We start from the raw sequence: 22,945 nt of genomic DNA, 5'->3' as shown, positions 1-22,945 counted from the left end.
GGTCTCTAGTGCCTTAAGTATTCTCTCAGTCCCAGCTCATTCACATCCTCATCCTACTTAATGAAGACCAGTGGGAGCTTTGCCATAGTGTAGGATCACGTACACCAATCTGGGCCATGATCATGGAATAAGCACTCCAGGTGTCTGGGTCTGCACAGGACACTCTGACTTCAGCACAGCCCTCAGCACGATTCAATCCTTCTTTTGTGATTTCGGTGCCTCAGCGCTGCGCCCATGCTGGGTGTCAGCACTCGACGCCTCTTCCTTTGCTACACAAAGTGGGAAAATGGGAGCACTTGACTTGCAAAGACAAGGAGTTTGGGAATGCTCACCCACTTGGCTTTCAGATCAGAACAGGTCCATGTCCAGCCTAGTTAAAGAAGAGCTCAGATCTCTACATAGCTCTCCTTGTGCTCTGGGGACACACACAGCCCTTCCTCCCCAGCAGAGTTTGAAAAAGTTTTTTGCAGCAAAGCAAAGCTGCCATTGGTTCCTCCTCCTTTTCCAGCAGAACTGGAGAGAAAAGCTGGGCTTCTCCAAAATGTGTCTTTCAGACTAAATACATTTCATAAGAAACTTCTGATAAAAATTTCACGGGGGAAAAAAACACAACTGTTTCAAGGTTTTCAATACAAAACTGAAAATTATCTGATTCTAACCCAACATTTTTTTGATTTGGGGGGTTTACAAAAAGCCAAAAGATTCCTGCAGAGGAAATCTCCAGTTAGCTGTTACCAGACTGGATTCTTGCAACTCAGCAGTGTTGAGCATTGATATGGAAACTTCACAGTGGCTAAATCTTTTTCTAAAATGCCAAAGAGGAAGCAGGCTGAGGAAGAAGAGAGGGAGGGGTACGAACAGATCTTTGATAAGGAGAGCTTTTAGCTTTAGTGGAATAAACTTGCAGTGCAGTTAGGGGAGAGCTTGGATGCTATCTTTAGGAGCCAGGAAGAAGGAAAGATTAATCTTAATCTTCCAAAAGGCCTTGCTACCCCAGCAGAAAATGACAGACGCTATTGGAAACTTGACATTCTTCGCTCACAATGTTCTCGTGGAAGTTACACCTGGAAGCAACACTAAAAAGAAAATCAATAAAATTAATCAAGATATACAAAAATAAGCTGAAGACTCTGAGAAGTTTGGTGAGGACTTTACATGTGCTTCATATTTTATGTGACAGATCCCTGAGTAGTATAGAACCTGATGGAAAATCCTGATGGAAAGATGGGCACAATTCCTCACCAGCAGAGCATGCACAGCATCTTGGATTACAGCACAGTTGATGTTTTACATAGTTTAAGGAATTGGAATATCATAGAATCATAGAACAACCAGTTGGAAAGGACCTTAAGGATCACCTCATCTCTTCCCTCTTTGCAAAAGTGTGGTCTAGATGACCCAGGACCCTGTCCAGTTGAATCTTTAAAGTGCCCAATGTTAAAGTATCCACCACTTGTCTGGGTTGATTGTTGTCTTATGAAAAGTTGTGAAACCTGTGAAACTTGTGAAAAGTTTTCTTCTTATGTTGAATCAGAATCTCCCCAGGAATAACTTGTACCCATTACTCCTCACCTTTCTATGTGACAGCTTGTAAAAAGTGAGTCTCCATCTGCTTTGTAGCTACCCTTTAAACACTGGAACATGGTGATAAGGTCTCCTCTAAGTCTTCTTTTCTCAAATCTGAACAAACCCAGGTCTCTCAGTCTTTCCTCATATGACAGACTTCCTAGTCCATGGGTCATCTCTGTGCCCTGTCTCTGGACCCTCTCTAGCCTGCTCACACCTCTTTTTCACAGTGGAGACCAAAACAGAACACAGAATTCCAGGTGTGGCCTGACAAGTGATGGGTAGAGTGGGACGATGATTTTTTCTCTCTGCTGGTGATCCTCTTTTTGGTGTAGCTCAGCATACCGTGGGCTTTCTTTGTCACATCAGCAACTGTTCACTCTTACTGAGCTTGTTGTCTACCAGGACCCCCAAGTCCCTTTCCACAGAGTTGCTCCCCAGTTGGATAGGTCCCAGCCTGTGCTGCACTCCCGGATTGTGTTTTCCCAGGTTCAAGACCTTACACTTGTCCTACTTGAACTTCGAAAGGTTTGTGTTAGCACACCCTTCCAGCCTATCCAGGCCTTCCTGCAGGGTGGTTCTGCCTTCCAAAGTGTCTGCTTCCCCGCTCATTTTGGTGTCATTGGCAAATTTTATCAGGGTAAAATTGATCCCACCATCCAGGTGAGGGATTTGTTCCTAATGTGTCCTTCACAAACGTCTGCTGTTACTTTCTCCCTGTATATTTTTAATCTGCTGTTTACTGTTATCTGTTGCACATGAACACTGGAAAAGCTCAGGTTTAAAAATTTTTGAATGCTCTGGAGAGATCTTATTTTGGTGGCTTTGTTTTCAGTTTCAAGAAGCTGCTACATTTTGTAGACATATAAAACCACATTTGAAAAAAACCACAACAAAACAAAACAAAAACAAGATCAAATTAGGCTGGTCCTGGGCAAACTTAACAAAGTTTGTCTATTTCCTGTCAGACATACAGACTGTTCTGCTCAGGAATTTGTGCCTTTCAGTCCACATTTAATTCCATTTTCTGCCTGATTTCTATTTATAATGCACAAAGCAATATTATTTGCCAGTAACACATTAAACAATGCCAGTAATATACTGCAATGTGAGCAGCACAGGAAAGAGGAGAAGGCTTTCCTAAATAAGTTACCCGACTAAATTTCTGTCTTGTTTGAGTGTTCAGGGAACCAGAGGAATGAATTAGAAGTATTCAAGGTTCACATTAGAGCCTGACAATTATGTGTTTATAAGGGGCTGGGGACTAAAGGTTCTGTTAACCATGTGGTGGCCAGAGGGAGAGTCCCTTCAGAAGGGACCTTGTTTTCCTCAGGTTTTATCATTCTTATGGTCTGTGATTTTCTTAATTCTTTGTACATTATCAAAACAAACTATTGCAAACCAAGCACAGACCAAACTAAATCACTGAACATTATGTTTCTTTTTCCTCCCTCCATCCCACTGACATCTCCATCCATTACTGTACCTCTGTGCATGTGTCTTCTGCAGGTTTTTTTCATTCATTTTCCATCTCAGAGTTTTCTTCTCCTTTTGTACTATGTCCCTCTATCAGCTTTCGCATTTCCTCTCATCCAAACCTTTGTTAAGTGCCTCAATGGGTTACACAGATAAAAGCAAAGTTCTTGGGCCATTGAACTTGTGACTGAATGTCCATGTCTTCAAGTGATTTCACCTCAAGCAGACCCTTCAAATGCATTGATTCTTTCACCACAGGGAGCTCAGCTGCAGGTGTGATGGTCAGCAGTCCGAGATGAACAAAAAATGGGACAGCTGGATCTCTGAGTCTGGTTTCAAATATATTATTCTGTCAGTCTCAAGTAAATAATTCTGTCAATTAAACTACATCACAACCCACACAACTGCCTAAATACCATGTAAAAAGTGTAGTACTGCCAAACAGCAAGTACAAATCAGAGGAAAGTAGACAGTCAATCACTCCATGTTTGATTGAGTTATGAGATATTTTGACTACCAGCAGTTTACATGAGTTCACTAATGGACAAATTCATAGAAATCACTGAAATGACTGAAAGTTACTCAAACACAAAGACACCATCTGTGGCTCAGAACATGCCATACCTTGTTGAGGACTGGGAAAGCACTGTAGCTTTGCTCCGTTCCTACATTCTTCCACACATCTTCACTGTTGGCCCTTGTCGAAGACAGAAACTAGAAAACAACCATCAAGAGACCAGTCTCATCTTTTAATGACACTTAGATGACAACTAAACACAAACCTCATTAAACAAAAACACTGCATGCTCCACATCCTCAGGAATGTGAGGTTAAACCAGTAGCATCTTACACAGCATCAGTTTTTAGCTTTGCTGCTTCCTTAGGTTTAACTGTTCAATAAAGTGATGGTAATTCAGAGCAGAGACACAGTCCAAAGCAATTAGCTCTTAGCCAGGAAGTCCCCCCAATGTCAAGAGCATAAATCTCCCATCCCACGCAGAGCTTTGCATTCCTGCAGCACATGGGGCCCATTAATGCCCCTTGCAGCCCTTAGGAACGGCAGTGCCGGAGCAGCTCTGCTCCAGTGTCTTTCAGCTGCCACATCTGCTCTGTTTGCCCCTGGTCCCTTTGGGGCTATTTAGGATTTTTTCAGTATGCCAGATGCTATCATGATGGCAGACTCCTTAGAAAAGCCTGAGTGGATGTTCTGCACTGAACCCAAGCCTGTGCCAGGTGCTGCAGGATGGGCTGGTAGCTCTCTCCTTTGCTGGCTTTGAGGTTCATCACTGTGCTGAACTGCTGAGCAGTGCCAGTAAACCCTGTAATTTTGCCTCATTATGTTCTAATGAAGCAGGTTGAGACAGAGCTTCAATTTAGTGCTGTTCTTTTTCGAGAAGGTTGAGAAATGTCATCTGTCACTGAGCAATGAAGCTCAGAGGACTGAGCAGTGGCCAAGTGCTTCCTTTTCAGATCAGTTCTTTAGAAGCAAGAGGCTCTTACCAGAAAAAAAAAAAGTAAAAGGTCCTTCCAAATTTCTCGTTTTCAACACAGCTTTTCACCATCATATTTACAAATAGGTCAGGACTCCGCAGCATCAGTGGTGGAAAGAATTCTGGCACCTGGTCCTGGAAGTGGACTAGGACTTTTGAATCTAAGAGAGGAATGACAAAGGAACTACATCAGCAACTTTGTGAGAGACACATCTCACCCCCTGTCTTGGTCTCGTCTCCAGCCTCAGCTGTGTTGCAGCACGGAAAGGGAAGCAGGAGCCCAATGTACAGCCGCAGACACCTCTTCATATGGTTTCACTACCAGGTTTCCTTCCCCTACAGCTGACCAGGGCTATTTGTTGGGGGCTAGACCAGCTGGTTACTTCTCACGTGATTTAAGTCTTTAAGAAGAGGGAAATGGGTTGTAAAATATGTGGACTGTTTTCTCACATGGAGAAAAACGCATGTGTCCACCCTCCTACTGGAAAAAGGAGGTAGATATGGCCCACAGAATACTCGTGGAGCACCTGGATCCATCTGGACTAACCCTTGCCTGAATTTCAAAATTATTTATAGCTATCAACAGACATTTTAAGAAAACAACACTAGCAAAGCTTTTTTTGGCTCTGCCTCAAGAAGATGGGGAGTGCACAGGGTGATGCATAATGTGCTTAGGGCTTGAAAAGTTTTACACCATTTTCAGTCAAAAGGGAGAACTGATTTTGTCCTGTCTAAACGAAAACCCAGCTGCGATCCTCAGCCTTAATAAGTCCCATGAGTGCTGAGGCACTCAGCCAGACTTCCTAAAGCTGACTCAATATTTTAGGTGAGACAACTTCAAATGCAGAAATCGAGGAGTCATTGGTAGCCTCACAGGCAGGGCATGCCCTGAGATGTGAGACCTCAGAGTCAATTAGGCACAGTAGGATTCGACAGTGGCTCCCTCAACTTATGAAAATGCTCTAAATTCTGAATTCTTGCTAATCTGAGGTGGTACAAGCTGATTATCATGTTGTATGGGGGTTTCCCAGAAGTGCCATTGTTGTTGAAACTGATGCGAAAATTCCCACAAACCCCCTCAGCTCAGGTGGTTCAGCTTTGTTTTCTTTGTTTCCTAGCAAAAATCCACCTCAGTGGAAAATTCTCAGACTCGTCTAAGCATTATCCTTATAGTTTGCATCCATGGATGCATAATTGCAGGTATGTTTTGTTTTCTAGAACTGGGCACAAAAGAACCAGTGCCTGTGGTTTTGCTGACGCCCTGTGAGAGGCACAAATTATCCTCCCCTATACCTGATGACAGAAAATCACACCCACAGTAATTTGCAGGTACAAAAGAAGAAAATATTTTAAAAATGAAGAAAAAAGTCAAGGCTCTGTCGCAGAGCAGGGACCTGTGTCCATCAGGCTCAAATGCACATTCAGATTCTGAACAGGCACCAGGGAGGGAAAGGAGAAGGCGTGGATGAGGAAGAGAAGTACCTTCAAGCAATTTAAAGCTGTGTCAGGAAAGCAGGAAAGCAAACTGAGAAGGTAAAACACAGAGCAGAGGGCTGAGTGATAATTAATGAACTCTTCACCCTTGATGTCTTCCACTGCCCAAAGAGATGGGCACAGGAATGTCCCATAGCTGAACCTTTGTGCAGTTAAATTTAGATATGCTGCCTTTATGAGTTTACTTCATTCTACTGATGAAAGTAGTGGAATCCTATTCATTCCACCACTTCTAACTTATAGCATGTGGGATGCTGGGAAGCTCAGCTCCTGTGTGACTGGCAAAGAATCCATGCATTAGTCCAAGCACATGAGCAGGGAGGTGGAATCTGACCTGAAGTGTTCAAACCAAAATCAAGGTGGTGCCATAGGATCACAGAATGATAAACTGGTCTGGGTTGGAAGGGACCTGAAAGATCATCTCCTTCCAACCCCCTCCATGGGCAGGGACACCTTCCACTAGACTGGGTTGCTCAAAGTTCTCTCCAACTTGGCCTTGAACACTTCCCAAGATGGGGCATCCACAATTTCTCTGCCCATAGACTTTCTCCATTGTTCCTGTCGGCTCCCTTCAGGTACTGGCAGGTGCAATTAGGTCAAAGCCTTCTCTTCTTCAGGCTGAACAAACATATTCACACAGATTCTTTCACACCTTTGAAAATTTTATACAACTGGGACTCATTTTTTTTTGCAGCTCAGTTATCCTGTGTTATCTCACACCAGATGAGGTAAGGACATAAGAAAGGCCTGAATGCTCAGATCAGGGGGCCAGTTGCAAGTCTTTCTCCACCACCCTTTGGCCATAACCACTGCTTTATCTGGGAGACCGTGCTTCCCTGGTGCTGTCACATCCCCAGGTAGAGCACCCTTGGCAGCTCTGCATCAGCTCATGGGTCCCCTCAAGAAATAGCTGGTGCTCTTGGGTTGCTGTACTTGCTACAAATATTGAGGGATGTGTGTCTAACTTTGTCCTTTGAACCTACCCACCACCTTTGTGAACTGGCAGATCTCAGTCTTATCCCTTCTCAGCTGCTTTTTCTCCAAACTGAAGGACCTCTGTGTTTCCCACCTCTCCTTGTGAGGCAGCTGCTCCATCCCCTTGACTTCAGTTGTCTTCCCCCGTACCTTCTCCAGTTCCACCAGGTCCCTGCTGATATATCAAAGCTTTCTGTTCACTGCTGGGATGAACTGTGCTGGTTTTGAGTCCTTGCAGAGCCATCTGACTAGTGTGACAAAGTGACACTGTTCAAAGTATGACTCACACAATCCTGGCTCATACAATTTGGAGACCAAGAATTATCTCTAACTCATAACATATTGTATATTACTTATTCCATAATTAATAAATGTTTTCTCATTTGTTTGCTTGTTTTAGCTTTGCAATCTGCTCATGAACAGTTTGTGAACATAAATGGTACAAAATCCAGGGAACAAATTATGTTTGGGGTTATTTGCTAAGGTCCCCTTTTGCCATGAGTTTCTTGTCCTTGTTTTAGTTAAATTCTTACTTTAATTTCTTGCATATTCCTTGTTTTTAATCACAACCTTGTGAGAATCCCCTGGAAATACCTTGCTTGCCTGTTCCTAGCAAAACAGATCAACTTGCAGCTGGGTTTAAGCACAGTTGATGAGAAAAGCATTTCATTGTTTCAGCCTAACTACCCCCTTCTCCTTGTTTCCTTCCACTGTGAACTCTCTAGTTAGCAGATTATTTCCTACAGCAGAAAAAAAAGGCCATCAGGCCTTTGGTAAGGCTCCAGTTCTGCTAGGAAAGCTGTGTTGATGAACCAAATTCTTCCAGCCCCACCTTTTTCCTCTGCCCTTTCTTGCCACCACTTCAGCACATTCCCAATGATCCCAGGCACCCAAGTGGATTTGCAGACCCACGTTCTGTATCCTGCAGTCAGACATAAAGCCATACCAGGGGATTACAGTATCCAGTCATTTAGGTGCTGCTTTATTAAGGAAATTGGTTGGAACTGTTGTGACATATAGGAAATATGAGAATCTCCCAACCCATATGTACAATTTAGTAATGATGGTTGAGATGAGAGAAGATAAACTAATGATATAGATATTCACGCTTTAGAGCTCTGAATGATCTAAACTGTCAGAAGCACTGAAATTTAGTCTAATTCTATAGATCTAAATAGCTCAGGATTGTTTTAATTGGGTTATGTATTTAGTTTAAATGAGCATGAGATGGCTCTAAGCAGTCACTGAATAATAAGATTAACAAAGGAGATGAATTGAAACCAGAACCAGAACCATTTATCTAACACTTCCCAGTCAGGGGCTTTTGATTATGTCCCAGTCATTCCCACTTTGGATTTTGCAAACAAAAATCTGGCATATGCTGTCATATGCAAACAGGGCTTCAGATTCAGCGCTTGGATTGGTCAAACCACATTTGTATGCAAGACATGGCAGGTCCTAGGAGGGCTGGTGACACATGCTAAGCTTCAGCTTCTCCTTCTGATCCCTTGACTTCAATGGTCTCTGAAATGAAATGAGCCACAGGGCAAACCTTTGCCAGCCTTTTTCCGTTCACTTAATTGCTGACAAAATGTGTGTCTCTGCTCTGGATGCTGTGAGACCAGGACAGTGACATTGGTGGACAAAACCAAAGGGTCATGAGTAAGCACTACTGAGCTTCCCTCTCCAGATCCATCCTGTTAACACTCACATAAATTAGAAAAACCCCATTGATTTTCCGTTCTGTCTCTTTCTGGGAACAGACACATGGAAAACCACCACTCATCACAGGACATGAATGAGATATCCCTCCACTGCCATTAAATCCAGGGAATACAGACAGTGAGATGCACACAGGGGAGGACTTGGTTATAAAGGCAATGGAAATGCCATTTGTTCAGGTTTAATGCATAGATGCAGAAGATGCCCACAGGGCAGAACAAACTGAGAATCATCCACTTTACAAGGTCTGCCCAGAATCACCAAAAGTCTAACATCAGTTTTCTTAGAGGATTGGTATTTCCAAAAGAAGACTTTTCCAGAAACAGGTTTTTTTGACTAAATGGAAATATTTGTTAAAAGTTTTAGGAAGGCATGTGGGTTTTGGTTAATATATAAACAAACCCTGAAAAAAATGTTTGATTTTAAACTGATACAAAATTGTTTTGAAACTTTCATTTAAATATTTTGCAAGAAAACCAGAAATTATGTCTAAACAGCTCCTTTTATCAGATCACAGGCAGATTGCCTATTTGTATGTGTACCAATAAAGATTCAAATTTGCAGCTCAGTATAAATCATCTCAGAGGGGTTTATATAAACTACTGCCAAAACCCACCCTGGAACTATGTCCATCCAAGTGGTACACTTTCCCCTTATGGTTTCCACAGCACAAGGACTTTTAGTCTGAATAAAGACTAAATGCTTTCTGCAGGGCTGTGATGGTGAGCGAATGCCCTGGGAAAACTCCACTCCTCTCCACAGGCAAGATGTTTACTCTCTCCCTTCTAGGGCTGTATTTTTGTAAAGGTTCATTTCTGATGTTTTCTAACCACCCTTTATTTCCACAGGACGCTGAAGTGAATTATTTCACTTCTACGCATCCAGGAAAAGCCAGCAGGAAGCTCTTTGTTTCCTTTTCTTCCTCCTTTGTGCTAAGGGGGTTTATTTAATACAGCTGGGAGGTCAGGCCCCTGGAGGTCTATTTGTACGTAATTCTACAACTGCCTTGCATTATAAAAGAATGCAAATGCAATATGTATTGACTCCATGGGTCACGGTGGCACGTCTTGTTTGGGGAAATATTGAAATTATCTGTAAGTACATAAATAAGGGAGTCCACTGAAGTGCACTGTGTTTACAGGGTGCCTCTGCCTTAGTGAATAGCACCGAAGAAACAGCTGATCAAAACCAGGGTACAAATGGTATAAATCTGAGGGAATTACAAGGAGATCATCCAGATTAAAACCTTTGATGAAAGGGCCCACAATTTAGCTAGATGAGTGCTGTAGCTGTGTAAATGAGAGTAGAGCTTTTTTATTGGACCTGTTTGTTTCAGTAATTGTTTGCAGTGGAGCAGCCCCATTCACCATTCAGCCTTTCATCTTTCCTTAAGAAACACTCTGTAGCTTTTTTTGAAGTGAAATTAATGTTTTGATGAATCCTGCTAGAAACTAAAGCAGGATTACAAAGCCAGAACTGTAATAAAGGATATTGGGTACTTAGGAGAGGTCAAACCTCACTTTGACTAAGTTGTAATTTGGTCTATTTTTTCCCATCTCCTGGGAATTGTGGATCTAACTAAATTTAAAAAATCTCTTGCTGATTTTGAGGGGGCCTGGGTTAAATAATATTTCTGAGATCCAACAGCAGAGAAGCCTGTGGACGTTTCCTATATGAAAAATTTTACTCAGTGATAGTGTTTATTATTTACAAAAGATATTTTTAACTAGTGTAGCATAGTATTCTCTAGAATGAGATCACTGAGCTTTGCAATTTCTTGCCAAAAGATACTGCCAAAATCTTACATGAATTTAAGGGGAGTCTGGACTGGTTCAAGGGAAAAAAAGATCTATCAGCAGTTATATCTATAAATCTTCATCTACTTGTAGAAATGAATAGAAATCTACAGCCAGGAAGCTGTGGGTGTCTAGAGGCTGTGATTGGGGTATCATGTATGTTTACCCTTTCCTTGTAGCATTCCTTGGGAATTTACTTTTGTTCACAGCCAGAGATGGGTCTAGACAGAATTGTAATTTTAATACTGCAGCCAGTCTTACAGTCTTTTGATGTCTTTATACTTAGGACAGATCAGGAGGAAGTGCAAGAAAAGAGGTTCCCATGGGTATATTATGAGTCCTGAGTCCTGTCTGCAGGACAGGCTCCCTGGGCTGGCAATGTAGGTTGAGGCTGAGGAAGGATGATCTGTGTCTAGCCCCACCATGCCCTCAGATGAGTGCTCCTCTTTCTACCATCTGACATCCCAATCTATCCTGCCTTCCTTGGCACAAATTAATGATCTAACAAACAGCTCACATTGATGACAGCAGCATCGAGACACACTGTTGATTTCCCACCAGAGATGTCAAAATTCACTCTGTATTTGAAGCCCAGTGAACAACAAACTTCCCTTAGGCAGAGAGAAATGCTGTGGAAAAAAACAAAATCTGGGCTTTAATGCACAATTACAATAAGTCATTAACATTACATTGAGTCAAACTGCTATATAACCTTGGCGTGGGTTCACAGATTCCATTAATTTCGTTGTTAGATGCACATTTGTCCCAAATGAAAAAAAATCCTTCTGCTTCCTTCTATTTATCCAGGTGAAAATACAAAGCTGTAAATAAAAATCACGTTATCTACTAGTGCTCAAACACAGTTTTTAGATTTGTATAAAGGCAACATGCAACATAATGCTTCTTGCAGCAAAAGGGTGCTCGTGAAAGGCGAGGGTCAGAGTTCAGGTAGGACCTGCAAAGCTGGACATTGGTGCTCAGATGTGTGTGGAAGACCACAGAAAGTGATGGCAGTTGTCCCAGTTACTGGAACTTGGAGCAGGTACTGATCCAACAGGAGCACTGACAGGCTCCTTTATTCACCCTTTATTCAGCACGGTAGGATGCTTCTGCAAATGAGATATTTTTGTTCACCGGTCTGTAACATGGACTAACTCATCTCCATCAGCACTGATGTGTTGAACACATCCAGCAATCCAGGACATCATTTATCTGCCTAATGTGCAAAAATGTTAAGATAAGCTAGTTCTTTTTCCATTTGCTCACTCACATTCATTGATTTCCTAAATTAAATGTCTTTCCTGTATCTTGGTGATGAAGCATCTCCCAAGACTTTCTGTGGCAGACTGGGAACTCTAAAGTGAGTGACTTATCCAATACCTTTCTTAAGGCTGTCACCTGAGTTGTCATACATGTGGTTCTTGCAGACAGAAACACTTACAAGAAGTTCTACTGACAGGTAGAACTTTCAAACTGATTTTTAAAACTAACTTCTGGTGAAATAACAGTCAACATTAGCAGGAGTGGTGACATGTTGTTCCTTTGGAAACCACATGAAAATCAGAAGGAGACTGGCCTGGAAATGCTTAGCTTAACTTTTGAGTATTCATGTTTACCCTACTTAGGAATAGTTTATCTCATTTCACATTCACTGGGGAAGCCACTTCTTGAATTGTACTCTCCAATAATTGAAGAGACATGCAGGATTAGATCAGGATTTATAATGAGGGGAGAGCAGCCCTGAGGCAGATGCTCTTAAGCAGAACTATAATTTACTGGCAGCCTTATCTAAGATATGGTCAGTCAATAAGAAAGCCTCGGAGGACTTCAGGGTAGCCACAGTGTCAATCAACCTGCTGATTTCTTTGTAAGGAATGCCAGCTGGTTACTAAACCACAGGGGGTAGACAATAAAAATGAAGAGTTAAGGACAGAACAATGATTTATTTCAAGTGGGAAACCAGGAAAAAAGTTTGAAACCTATTTCTGTTAATTGCTCATGTTGCTGTCATTACTCTTTGTTATTATTTGTAGTAGAAGTGGTGACGAGACTCAGCTGAGATTGTAAACTGATTAAGCTGAAATGGACCTACTGTGCTCACACTGTGCCTTCACTACCCACTGCTGAAGGCTCTGGTACAGTGTTCCCTGTATTTTCTTTCTTGATCATACACAATACACTGTCACTGGGCTTTGCAGCCACAGCTGAAGTGCAGACTATGGCTCTGCTTTCCCCTGGGATCCTAACACATTTACTTGGTCTCTTCAGTTTCTTCCCACAGTTTTCCCCCATGTGTCTGGAGGACCAAGACAAGCACTCCCATGATGAATGACTCATTGAGAAAGAATCAGAGAGACTTTGAACTTACTTTAGAACAACTTCCCAAGGAAGAATGACCCCAGAAGTCCCATTAGCATGCAGGGCCAGAGATAATCCAGCAGAACTTCATGGTGTAACTGCCTAAAATGGGCCTGAGTCAACCAGAGATGCCACATGCAGATCACAGGCCTGAACCAGTTCTGTGGTGGAGACAGACTCCAGTGTGCAACCTGCCTGTTACTGGGATGGTGAGAACCTGGAGCTCTGATTCCTGATCCCAGAACTGCTGCTATCCCAGTGTGCTGGCTTGGATGGCTCTGTCAACCCTAACACTCTAGATTATCTGTCATCTTGTGGATTTTTATGTTTTTCTAGGGAATTATGGAAAACCAGAGCAGCTTGGCTAAAATTAAGGATTTCCAGATGCACATCAGAACTGTTGTGGTGTGATAAGCTGGTCTAACCTGCCCATATGAAGGGATTTGGACACACTCAAACCTACTTGGGTGTGTACCCAACAGGTCTACAGAGCTTGCACAGAAGGTCTAAGATGCTGAGCTTGTTCAAGGCTCTCTGCTAGGCACAGCCTAACCCATACTCACAGATTTCTGCATAGGAAAACCCACATAGAAATATAGGAAGCTCAACAGCTAGAGATAAACTTTCTCCTTTCAGATATCAAAGGGTAGCAGGTGTTTGTGGCTTTTCTTTTTTTTTCTTTTTTTCTTTTTTCTTCTCCCTTCCCTTCCCTTCCCTTCCCTTCCCTTCCCTTCCCTTCCCTTCCCTTCCCTTCCCTTCCTTCCCTTCCCTTCCCTTCCCTTCCCTTCCCTTCCCTTCCCTTCCTTCCCTTCCCTTCCCTTCCTTCCCTTCCCTTCCTTCCCTTCCCTTCCCTTCCCTTCCCTTCCCCTTCCCCTTCCCCTTTCCCTTCCTCTTTCCCTTCCCCTTTCCCTTTCCCTTCCTCTTTCCCTTCCCCTTTCCCTTCCCCTTTCCCTTCCCCTTTCCCTTCCCCTTCCCCCTTCCCTTTCCCCCTTCCCCTTCCCCTTCCCCTTTTCCTTCCCCTCCCCTTTATTTTTAGCTGTGATGATCTCTAAGTCTCACATTAACTCCAACTAGTGTAGGCAATTTTCAAAAGATGAAAATCTGTAGTTTTTCATCTTTAAATTAAACGTTTATATATTCTGGTGACGGACACGCTGCAAACAGCATGGTTGTTGATATCTCACAGTACCAACTAGTAGGAAGAAAATTAACTTTATCCCAGCCCAAACCAGAACAAGTTGTTAGAATTAACAGCATTTTGAGATCCTGTGATGGAAGATGCTGTGGACTCTCGATCCATATGCATGGTCCTCTGCAAACACATATGTGGCCCATGGAAAGTCTTCGGAGTGCAACCATTCCTACACAAAGGACAGAAATAAAACCACTTGTTCCTTGCAATTTGCATGTACTTTATGGTTCAGAGCGCAGAGAAATCTGTCCATCTTTCCTTTCATGGGGGAAAGCACACTTAATTATCTGCTGTAGTGGGAAATTATATGAGATTGTCTGCTCCAGTTGCTGTATGGTCAGCCCAAGAGCAGCCTGTCATCTTCAGTAAATAAATCAGGTTGGAAATGGAAAAATTTGCCCAGCCTGCACAACAGTCCATGTGTCCTGGCTGGAAGTAGGGACAGAGCTCCTCAGAGGCTTTGTCTCATATTTTTTTTTGTATCTCCAGCTATTACAGCTGTATTTTCACAGACTTTTCTCTGTCATCCATGGGAAGACAGCTGGGCATGTCTTTATAGGTCCAGTCCAAGCAAAAGTCCTTATGATCTCCAAGGGAGTAGGAGCAGTGTCCAAGCCCTCCTCAGGCTTTGCTGCTTTATCTAATCTAGGAGGCAGGCAGAAATGAGGGCTCCGTCTAAACTCACTTGAGGGCTGTGGCAATTTTACCAATGGCTTTAATTAGCTATGGATGAGACTTTCTGTGTCAGACCTCACCCTAGAGAAGTCACGTGGGGAGGAATTCTGGTATTATTAATTGCAGCACCTCAAGGCTTTGACCCTACAGCAGATGCCAGTGACACACTGTTGAGTCTGTTAAAATGTTCTTCATTACAGCTCTGAGCCCACCTGTAGCTGTATGTTTGAGAATCTGATTTCCTCAGAAAAGTGCCACGAATTTCTAGGCACTGTGTATTTGTAATATACGGGACGTGCACCTTGTCCACGGATCCTGTGTCCTTCAGGACCAAACTGACACATAAGCTCAGAGATCTTGGTGCCTGCTTACCTGTGCCAGGACCAGGGGTACAGGTTTTTTATTAGCATGATGCAAAATTACTATAATGACATGAGAAGACAAACACAACCTACGGCACATAAGAACTGCAAGATTATGGCAGAAGGTGGCCAGAAAACCACAATCCAAGCATATATATGATTTTCTGAGCTATTCTTGTGAGACCTCTAGATTCTAGAGGTCAACACACAATTTTGTCTGAAGATGAACCTTGCTTAGTGTCTTCTATCTGCAAATTTCAAACTGTGACAGCAAGGAAGTTACGATTATTTTCTCTGTTCTATCTGAGCAAGAGAACAGAACCTCAGGCAAAATGACTTATTTCAGGTTGCTGAGTGAGCCAGTAGTGGAGGCAATATAAGAAGCTGGGTCTTAAGAGTCCTAGCAGAGGAAACACAGGACAGCTCTTTAGAGGCCAGACTACAGGCAGGGATAAAATCAGTCTCCGAAAGAGCGATCAAATGAAACTCTGCTGTTGGAAGGTAAATTAAATCCCCTTTCTTTCCCTGCAGCCTGGGGAATGAGCGTGTTTTGGATCCAACTGCGCGACATTAATCACAATATGGAATATTTGAGCCAAAGGTCAGCCACAGGGGGCCAACTATTAACATATGGGATTTATCTGTCTCCTTCTTCCATAAAGATGCAGCATGCTGGATAATTAAACTTCTGAGTGCCAGTGTGGAGTGTAGTCTGTTTTTTTCCACTGCTCTTCGTGATTCTATCCAGAACCATTTCCTTTCACTGTACGCTCAGAAGGGAGGAAACAAAGGTGGCATCCTGATCTTCATTATTAATACACAGGAAAACTTGGAGGAAATCCCTTTTATGCCCCTGGCTTTGTGTAAAGAAAACTCTGCAAGCTCTGAAGTCATATTGTTCAGCTCCTATATATATTAATATATCTATGTGCATAGCAGATGTTTCTTCAGATACTTAACTGATGTTTCTGCAGAATTATGGTACAGAAAAAAACCTACATAACAACTTGCATTTCAGTTGATTTACTTCTATTAAATTAAAAATCTAGAAAAATGAACATTTAAAGTGGCTACGGGGAAATAAAGAAAAACCACATTCTCCTATAATTCATGTGAGTGCTTCACCATTATTACCTGGAATAAAAATCCTGGTGTACAGGCAGCGCTCAGCTCTTGTTTACAAATGGGAACAGGCAATGGGGAGGCATTTTTCCACTTTGGGTAAAGGAATTAAAAAAAAAAAAAGAAATTCTGAGGACGGTATCTAGCTGAAGCTGTTCAGGTGCTGCCTTGTTTAACCAGCAGAAGCACTTCCAGAAGAAATGAATCCAGTTCTAATACAGACACCTGAGGAAGGAGGCACAGATCTCCCTCTGGAGGTACCTACCTCTTCCCCCAGCTCACCTGACCTGCTTAGACGAGATGTCTGCTTTCAGACAGCTAAAATTAAGCAAGGGGAATCCCACAGCAGCTGACTCCACTTTGTTTCTGCCACAGTAAAGTTGTTGTTACCATTATTTACGGTTATAATGTGGTAACACTCAAAGGCCAGGTATGGTGCAAGCATGGAGTAAAATGCAATTCCCTGCCTCACAAAGAGGACAACTCAAATAATTAAAGGATGAATTTGCTTTTATTTCTGCAGTTTGACTAAAAAGAAATGCAAACAGCAACAGGCAATTAAAGTACATAATACTTGATTCATGAGATACCAAAACGCCAAACTACATACCACATATGTCCCATGATACTTACACAACAGAATGACTGTGCACTTTTGGCTACAATGTTAATAAAAAGGGGATTTACCATGTTAAGTATTTCCAGTGCATCACTCTCTGTCAGAGTTGTTCCAAAGTGAGGCCAGTTTATTTTTTTTTTTTTGCATTCTAATACACTGCTTTTCATTTAAAATAACTGGTAATATCTTATATTTATATATTGCTTTTCATCTAGAAGGATCCCTGAGGCCTTCTCGAGTACTTTCTGGAGTTTCAAAGTGTTGGGGGAGAGAAGGCTTGTCATGAGTAAAATGCAGTTTTTGCCAAGTTTCTTCATCACATGAACCACACATTGTAATTTTCATGTGGTCAAAAGGCAAGAGACACATATGATGTGCCTTAGAGGAGGAATAAGAAAGCCAGAAACTAGAGTGGCTCACAGATGGGAGACAATACTGACTCCTCATATGACCATGTTCCTCACTCACGGACTGGAGCTGAGCTGGACTGACTCAGGGGTTTGGGCTACAAGGCAGCTCTTGCACCAAAACCAGGCAATGTGATGACTCAAGATATTCCTTCAATTGCTTGTGAGATGTTTGACTCAGAGCTATCACTTGACCACTGTCTTGTGTGAGGCACTGAGTGAGGAATTAAGACGCCAGGATAGCAGGTTCATATCAGCCATCACTGGTCCTCAGGTGTCTTCTTGATTAGTCCTTCAACTTTCTGCCCCTCCTAAATTTTTTCCTTTCTCAGTTATGTCCAGCAATACTTTTCAAGTCCAGATACAGCCATGGTAGCTTAGGGGTTGCACAGCATTACAGTCATTTCACAGAGGATAAGATAATAGTCTGTGTGGGGAGGGACTTTGCTAAATCTGCACCTGCCAGTGATGCCACATACCACACACCTGAACTGAATGCAAGTCTGGAACAAAGTAGTTACAACCGTATAAAACACTTGTGCTCTTTTGACAAACCATGGCAAGATATCCAGAATTTTTTTTTCTAATTTTCCTTAAACAAAGTGTTACATTGCACTTAAAGGTGTGGATGTGCAGTATCTGCAGGGAATATCGTATGTATCACAGCAAAATAACTGTCTGAGCAGAGGAAGGGCTGGGAAACACTGATGCAAAGTGTCAAGTTTCAGAGCAGGGACAACTGCCTGTGTAGTGTCTTAAGAGAGATAAAAACTTGATCAGGGCTACAGAGTGTCTTTAGAATAGACATGGTTAATGCTTGCATACAGAAATGATATGGAGAGGTCTGTAAGGTCAAGAATGCAAAAGATAAGGAAATCCAGCATTCCGCTGGCCTTGCAGTTCACTTTATTTCCTTGCTGTTTACTATTGCCTGGTCATACACCACTTCCCCTTCCATACCTCAGACTGAGGGCTGTTCACAGAACAGGAAACTAATCAATATTTATACTGCTGCATTCATCTAGGCACATCATTTACCCCATTTATTAAACAACAAAAAAAAATATCATTTTTTATGAGGTTTCTCTCCATACAGTATCCATGAGCACCACATACAGAGCAACTATATCTGACAACACTCCTGTAAAGGAAAAGGCACTGAGGAAAGAAACTGCCCGTTGTCAGGGCTGATACTGTGAACATGGACAACACATTTCGGGGCCAGTGGGTTATCTAGGATAAATTCGGTGGAAACAGCACCATCTACTGAGCACCCAACAGTCTTCTTGCTGGGACTTTTGGGGCTGGGGGTTTTGGAGAGGAAGGGCCTGCCTGTGCAGCCCCAGTGATGCTGAATGTTCAGCTCCTCAAGTTATTGAGCTCTTGAGATCAGGCTGAAGCTTTCCATCCCTGAGATGACTCCAGTTGCTATGCTGTGATTCAAGTCATCTGCTTTGAAGAAACACAAAATAATCCTAGTGATAAATATACAAAAGAAATCTATTTAATCCCAGCATGTACCCCAGTGTATAAACACACATTTCATCCCCAAAAGTCTGTCTTTGTTTGGGTTCACTCCCAAAGTCTGTGCACGCTATGCTGTGCCCCAGGCTCTCTCTCATGTCCCCATCGTGTAGTAACTCATTAGGAGACTAGATTTTGGGTACACTGAGGCACGTTTGGGCTGGCTGGCCGTGACCTCTTGGCCTCTTAGTTGCATGGGGACCTTGATTCCTACAGAATGACCGGTGGGAATATCCACACGGACACGGGAAAGGGGAAAGAACCACTCGGGGAAAGTTAAAGGGAGGCACAGCCGTGAGGTGATTCTCTTCCATGAGGAGGGAGGGGTATCTCCTGCAGGTGAGCGGACCCGCGGCCTCGGCAGGACTTTGTGGGCCGCCCGTGGGTCCGGTCCCTCACGCTGCCCCACGCGTGCTGTCCCTCCCGGGGAGAGGCGCCTCACGGGCTCACCGCCGCCCCACACACACCGCTTTCCCCCTCGTTTCCCCCGGGGTTTCCCCCCAGCCATCCCCGCCACGGCGGATTTCTCCACGCCTGACAACAAAGGAGGCGGCGGGGCGGCCGCGGCTGTGACTCAGCGCCGGGCCCGCCCCCGGCCCGCCCCGCCGCTCCCCTCAGGCGCGGCCGGGCCGGCTCCGCGCGTGTGGCGGGGCCGGGCGGACACTCCGGCGGGCACCGAGCGGGCGGCTGCCGTTTCTCTCCTTCCTTCCCAGCCTCCCTCCTCGGCTCCCCGTGCCCTCTACCCCCGCGCTGCCGGGCGGGCAGAGCCGCCCCACCGAGGTGGGTTCTGTGTCTGCTCCGCACACAAAGGCGCTGGCGCGGAGCGGCGGGACAGCCCAGCCCGGGGGGGATGAGGGACGGCGGGGAGGGGAGCGGGGAGCGGGGTGTTCCCGGGGGTCACCCCTGGGCCGTGGGGGTCCCGCGGCAGAGCCACGTCTCTTCGCCTTCAGTCGCGAAGGGAAACACGAGGAGTTCATCGCGGCTCTGCATAGAGCGAAGGGGGAACCAAGCAGGGGGTGTGCGGAGCACCGGGGGTGCTGCCGGTCCCGCCGCCCCCCGCCGGTGTCCCAGGTCCTCCGGGGCCCTGGAGCCCGTGGGTGTTTCAGCTTCTCCGTGGGGCAGCTTTGATTCTCTGGTGACTCTTGCAGCGGTGGGAGCACCCCCACAGCCCGGCCGGGTCCATGGGTGCGGGCTGGTGGGGCCGGGGGAGCGTGGTGGTGGATGGAAAGAAAAGGTAAGGCGGATAAGAATTATACGTGTTTTATTTCCTCTAAGTGCTGCCCTGTGAAATGAGTATTAGGAGCAGCTGAACTTCTGGTGTGGGCAGTGGATTGTTTCCTTAAATCTTTAAAACAAGCAGAAGCTTGGAGCGGGGCAAGCCCCGAGGAGCTGCTGTCTCCTGTGCTCCCACCGCTCCAACCTGGATCTGTCAAAGTTTCCCTCAAGGACCAGGAGAGTCCAAATATCCAGGTTTTCCTGTGCATTGGGGTGAAAGGCTGCACAGCTGGCCAGGATAACTGTATGGATAAACGTGTTTTGGGGGTGCACGAAGGGAAAGGGTGCAGCGCAGGAGCTCTGTGAGACTGAACTACTTGTTTGCTTCGGCCATTGGATTTTTTTTCATAGCTTAATGAGTTCTGGCATAAATCAATACTGTGAGAGTGCGGTGTACAGCCATGCCTGGCATTGGAGCAGAGTCTGTAAGTCCAGGGCATGCTTGTGGCAAACTCAAGAGAGAGGCAGCAACATGTGAACTTTTGGGGTTTCGCTGAGAATTCGCATAGTCGCACAAAAATGCAACAAAAGGAGGAAAAGATGCTTCTGTGTGAGCCTAGTGTGGTCGCTGTGTATAGTTTGTGGTGGGAGTATTGTTGAATAACTCTGGCAGCAGAGCTGCTCTGTGTTGTGGTACTCCTATGTGTGTACTAAGTCCTGTAGCACCAGTCAGGAAATTCAACTTCCACAGACTTAGCAAGAGAAGTAGGAGCGTAGAAGAACATTGCTGAAAATGAGAATGATTGCTTGTGGATCTGGTAGGCAATTTGAGAGGCATTTAAACTGTCCTTAGATTCCCTGTGATATGAGCAGGACATTGAGAATCTGTTGCTTTATTGATAGCTGTTTTCCTAGCAATATATGGACAGACAATATGTACGACGAATGTGATGGCTGCTTGCTTGTTGTCAGCAATATTTGCTCAGGGACAATAAACAATTGTTTGCTGAGCTTTATTATAAAGAATCACAAATGCCCCATATCTCCTGAAACAAAGCCTTTATTGTCTTAATGCAACAGTGGGCCAATTTCATGCTTGGTGTAGTTCCACTGATGTTGGTGGAATTTTGCCAGGGATGATTTTGGCAGGTGAAGTGTCACTTCTGTGTCCATAATGCTCAAGAGTAATGTTGCTATATTGTCTTCAGCACTTGAGTATTGTTAATTAAAATGGTATGCTGATGCTTCCCAAAAGTTAGAGGCGGGAGAGTCATCTCATCAGGTCCTCACAATAATTTCCCACTTACTTTCTCCTTTCTGCTTCAGATCTCATATCCCTTAATTTACTCTCTTCCTTCTTTTTCAGTCTTAGCATCTTTTTTTCTCTCTTCAAAATTAAGAAGCTTCTCTGAACTCCAGTTCACCGTCTAGCATTTAGAGGTTTTGAGGCAGCCTGTGTTGAACCTTCCACCACCCCTGCACGACTGGGTAAGTGAGGAGCTGTGTGGCAGCTGCAGTTGGGAGATCCTCTCGCACATACTCTCCTTTACAGGCTGATTTGTGTGGTGGCTCTGGTTGGTGCATGTGCTGAAGTGGCAGATTGTTTGTCAGAGTCACGCAGTGGAACAGCCTGGCTTGAGAGAGACTAATAGACCAGGCTGGGGGTGGGGGAGTCACTCGGGTTTTGAGAACACTCCTTCATGACATCAGTAAGGACAAGGAAACCACCTAAAAATTGGAGAAAAAGGAAAAATGGAAGAAAATACTCATGTTTACTAGCTGTGGGAAGAAGAGTGGAACTGTTTAACCAGTAGTTGGCTCTAACAGAACCTTGGCTCCATCAAAGTTTTAAAAAAAGAAAAAAAGATTTCATTGAATAAAACTATGTTATCTTTGTATGTGGTTAACAGTATTAAATACATGTGGCCAACTCTTAGTCTGTTCTGGGGCTGTGGTAGTTGTTAACAGACCAAATTTCAATGCTCAGCTTGTGCTGAGCAGTTTTGTATCAGACGTCTCTGCGCTGAACAACTTTGTATCTATTTGCATCTCATAAGGACACGAAAAGAGCATGTCAGGCACAACTCGCGGCTGATGCTGTTGTGACACAGAATCAAAGAGCAAAATTCATACACTGTCTCACTGTGGAGGGGAAGAAAATGTGTTTAGTACTTCTTCAATCCGGTGATTAGTGTTAAGTTTGTTCTGGTTTGGCCAGACCTGGCGTGTTTTTGAGTATCAGTGGAAGTATGGTTTGCAGCTTAACGTGATGTTGCCAAGAGCCTGCAGCTCTTCTGTGTTTACTTGAAAAGCTTGTAAGTTGGGGTTTTGATGTTTTGTTTTGACATAACACAGTGGAAGGGTTCAGCTGTGGAAAGGGAATTGGTCACATGCTAACCTGAACATAAAGCTGCAAATTTGGTAGGAAAAACATATCATATCTTTAGGAGAAATGTAAATGATGTGGCTACAACTACATTTCTCGGTGATACTTCCCCTTCCAACATCTTGTATGCTCTTGCCAAGCTTATCTCTGAGCGGGCTTAATTTATATTAATCTTCTAAAACCGTGCTGAGGTGTAAAGATACCCCATCTTCCCGCTGTGGGGAAGACACCTTCCCTTTGCAGATTGGGAATGAAAGCAGAAGCAAGTATATAGGTCATCTGTGACCCCACAGGAACTGGAAAGTGGTGCAATAACTTGAACTCATGTCTCCTGAGCCACTTGCTAGTGTTGAAATGAAAGTTCTTCCCCCCTGCAAGAAGGAGTAGGAGAAGAGGCACAGTATGAAAATCAGTTGGGTTGCCTGACTGTAATGCAACCAGTGGTCGACTGCTCTTGCACCACCTCCATGCATGTAGGTCTTTGTTAGACTGAAAAACAGAAGGGTTGTTAAATGATAAATGCTTAAACAAAGACATTTGACATACACAAGAGAGAGAGAGAGAAA

The 22,945-nt window shown here is 44.0% G+C and overlaps 2 protein-coding genes across 4 annotated transcripts in view; both read left to right on the top strand.

Moving 5' to 3' along the window:
- Positions 1–19,058, top strand: part of LOC126644426 (uncharacterized) — a 64,147-nt gene extending 45,089 nt beyond the window's left edge. Inside the window, exons 3-4 of the mRNA XM_050323772.1 lie at positions 15,638–15,707; positions 18,995–19,058. Coding sequence (XP_050179729.1) covers positions 15,638–15,707; positions 18,995–19,058 — 134 coding nt within the window. The remainder of the gene's footprint in view (positions 1–15,637; positions 15,708–18,994) is intronic.
- A 336-nt stretch (positions 19,059–19,394) lies between these two features.
- Positions 19,395–22,945, top strand: part of FAM107B (family with sequence similarity 107 member B) — a 60,228-nt gene continuing 56,677 nt past the window's right edge. The window contains exons 1-2 of one of the 3 annotated variants that reach the window (XM_050324190.1): positions 19,416–19,558; positions 21,360–21,481. The gene's annotated coding sequence lies outside the window, so the exon portion shown is untranslated. Of the gene's footprint in view, positions 19,559–21,359; positions 21,482–22,945 lie in introns of those variants that run through there. The other 2 variants (XM_050324193.1, XM_050324192.1) reach the window with 2 other exon arrangements.

The sequence above is a fragment of the Myiozetetes cayanensis genome, unplaced genomic scaffold (assembly GCF_022539395.1).
Source record: "Myiozetetes cayanensis isolate MyiCay16 unplaced genomic scaffold, myiCay2020 scf3, whole genome shotgun sequence".
Classification (NCBI taxonomy): Eukaryota; Metazoa; Chordata; class Aves; order Passeriformes; family Tyrannidae; genus Myiozetetes; species Myiozetetes cayanensis.
This window is presented reverse-complemented; position numbering and strand designations above follow the sequence as displayed.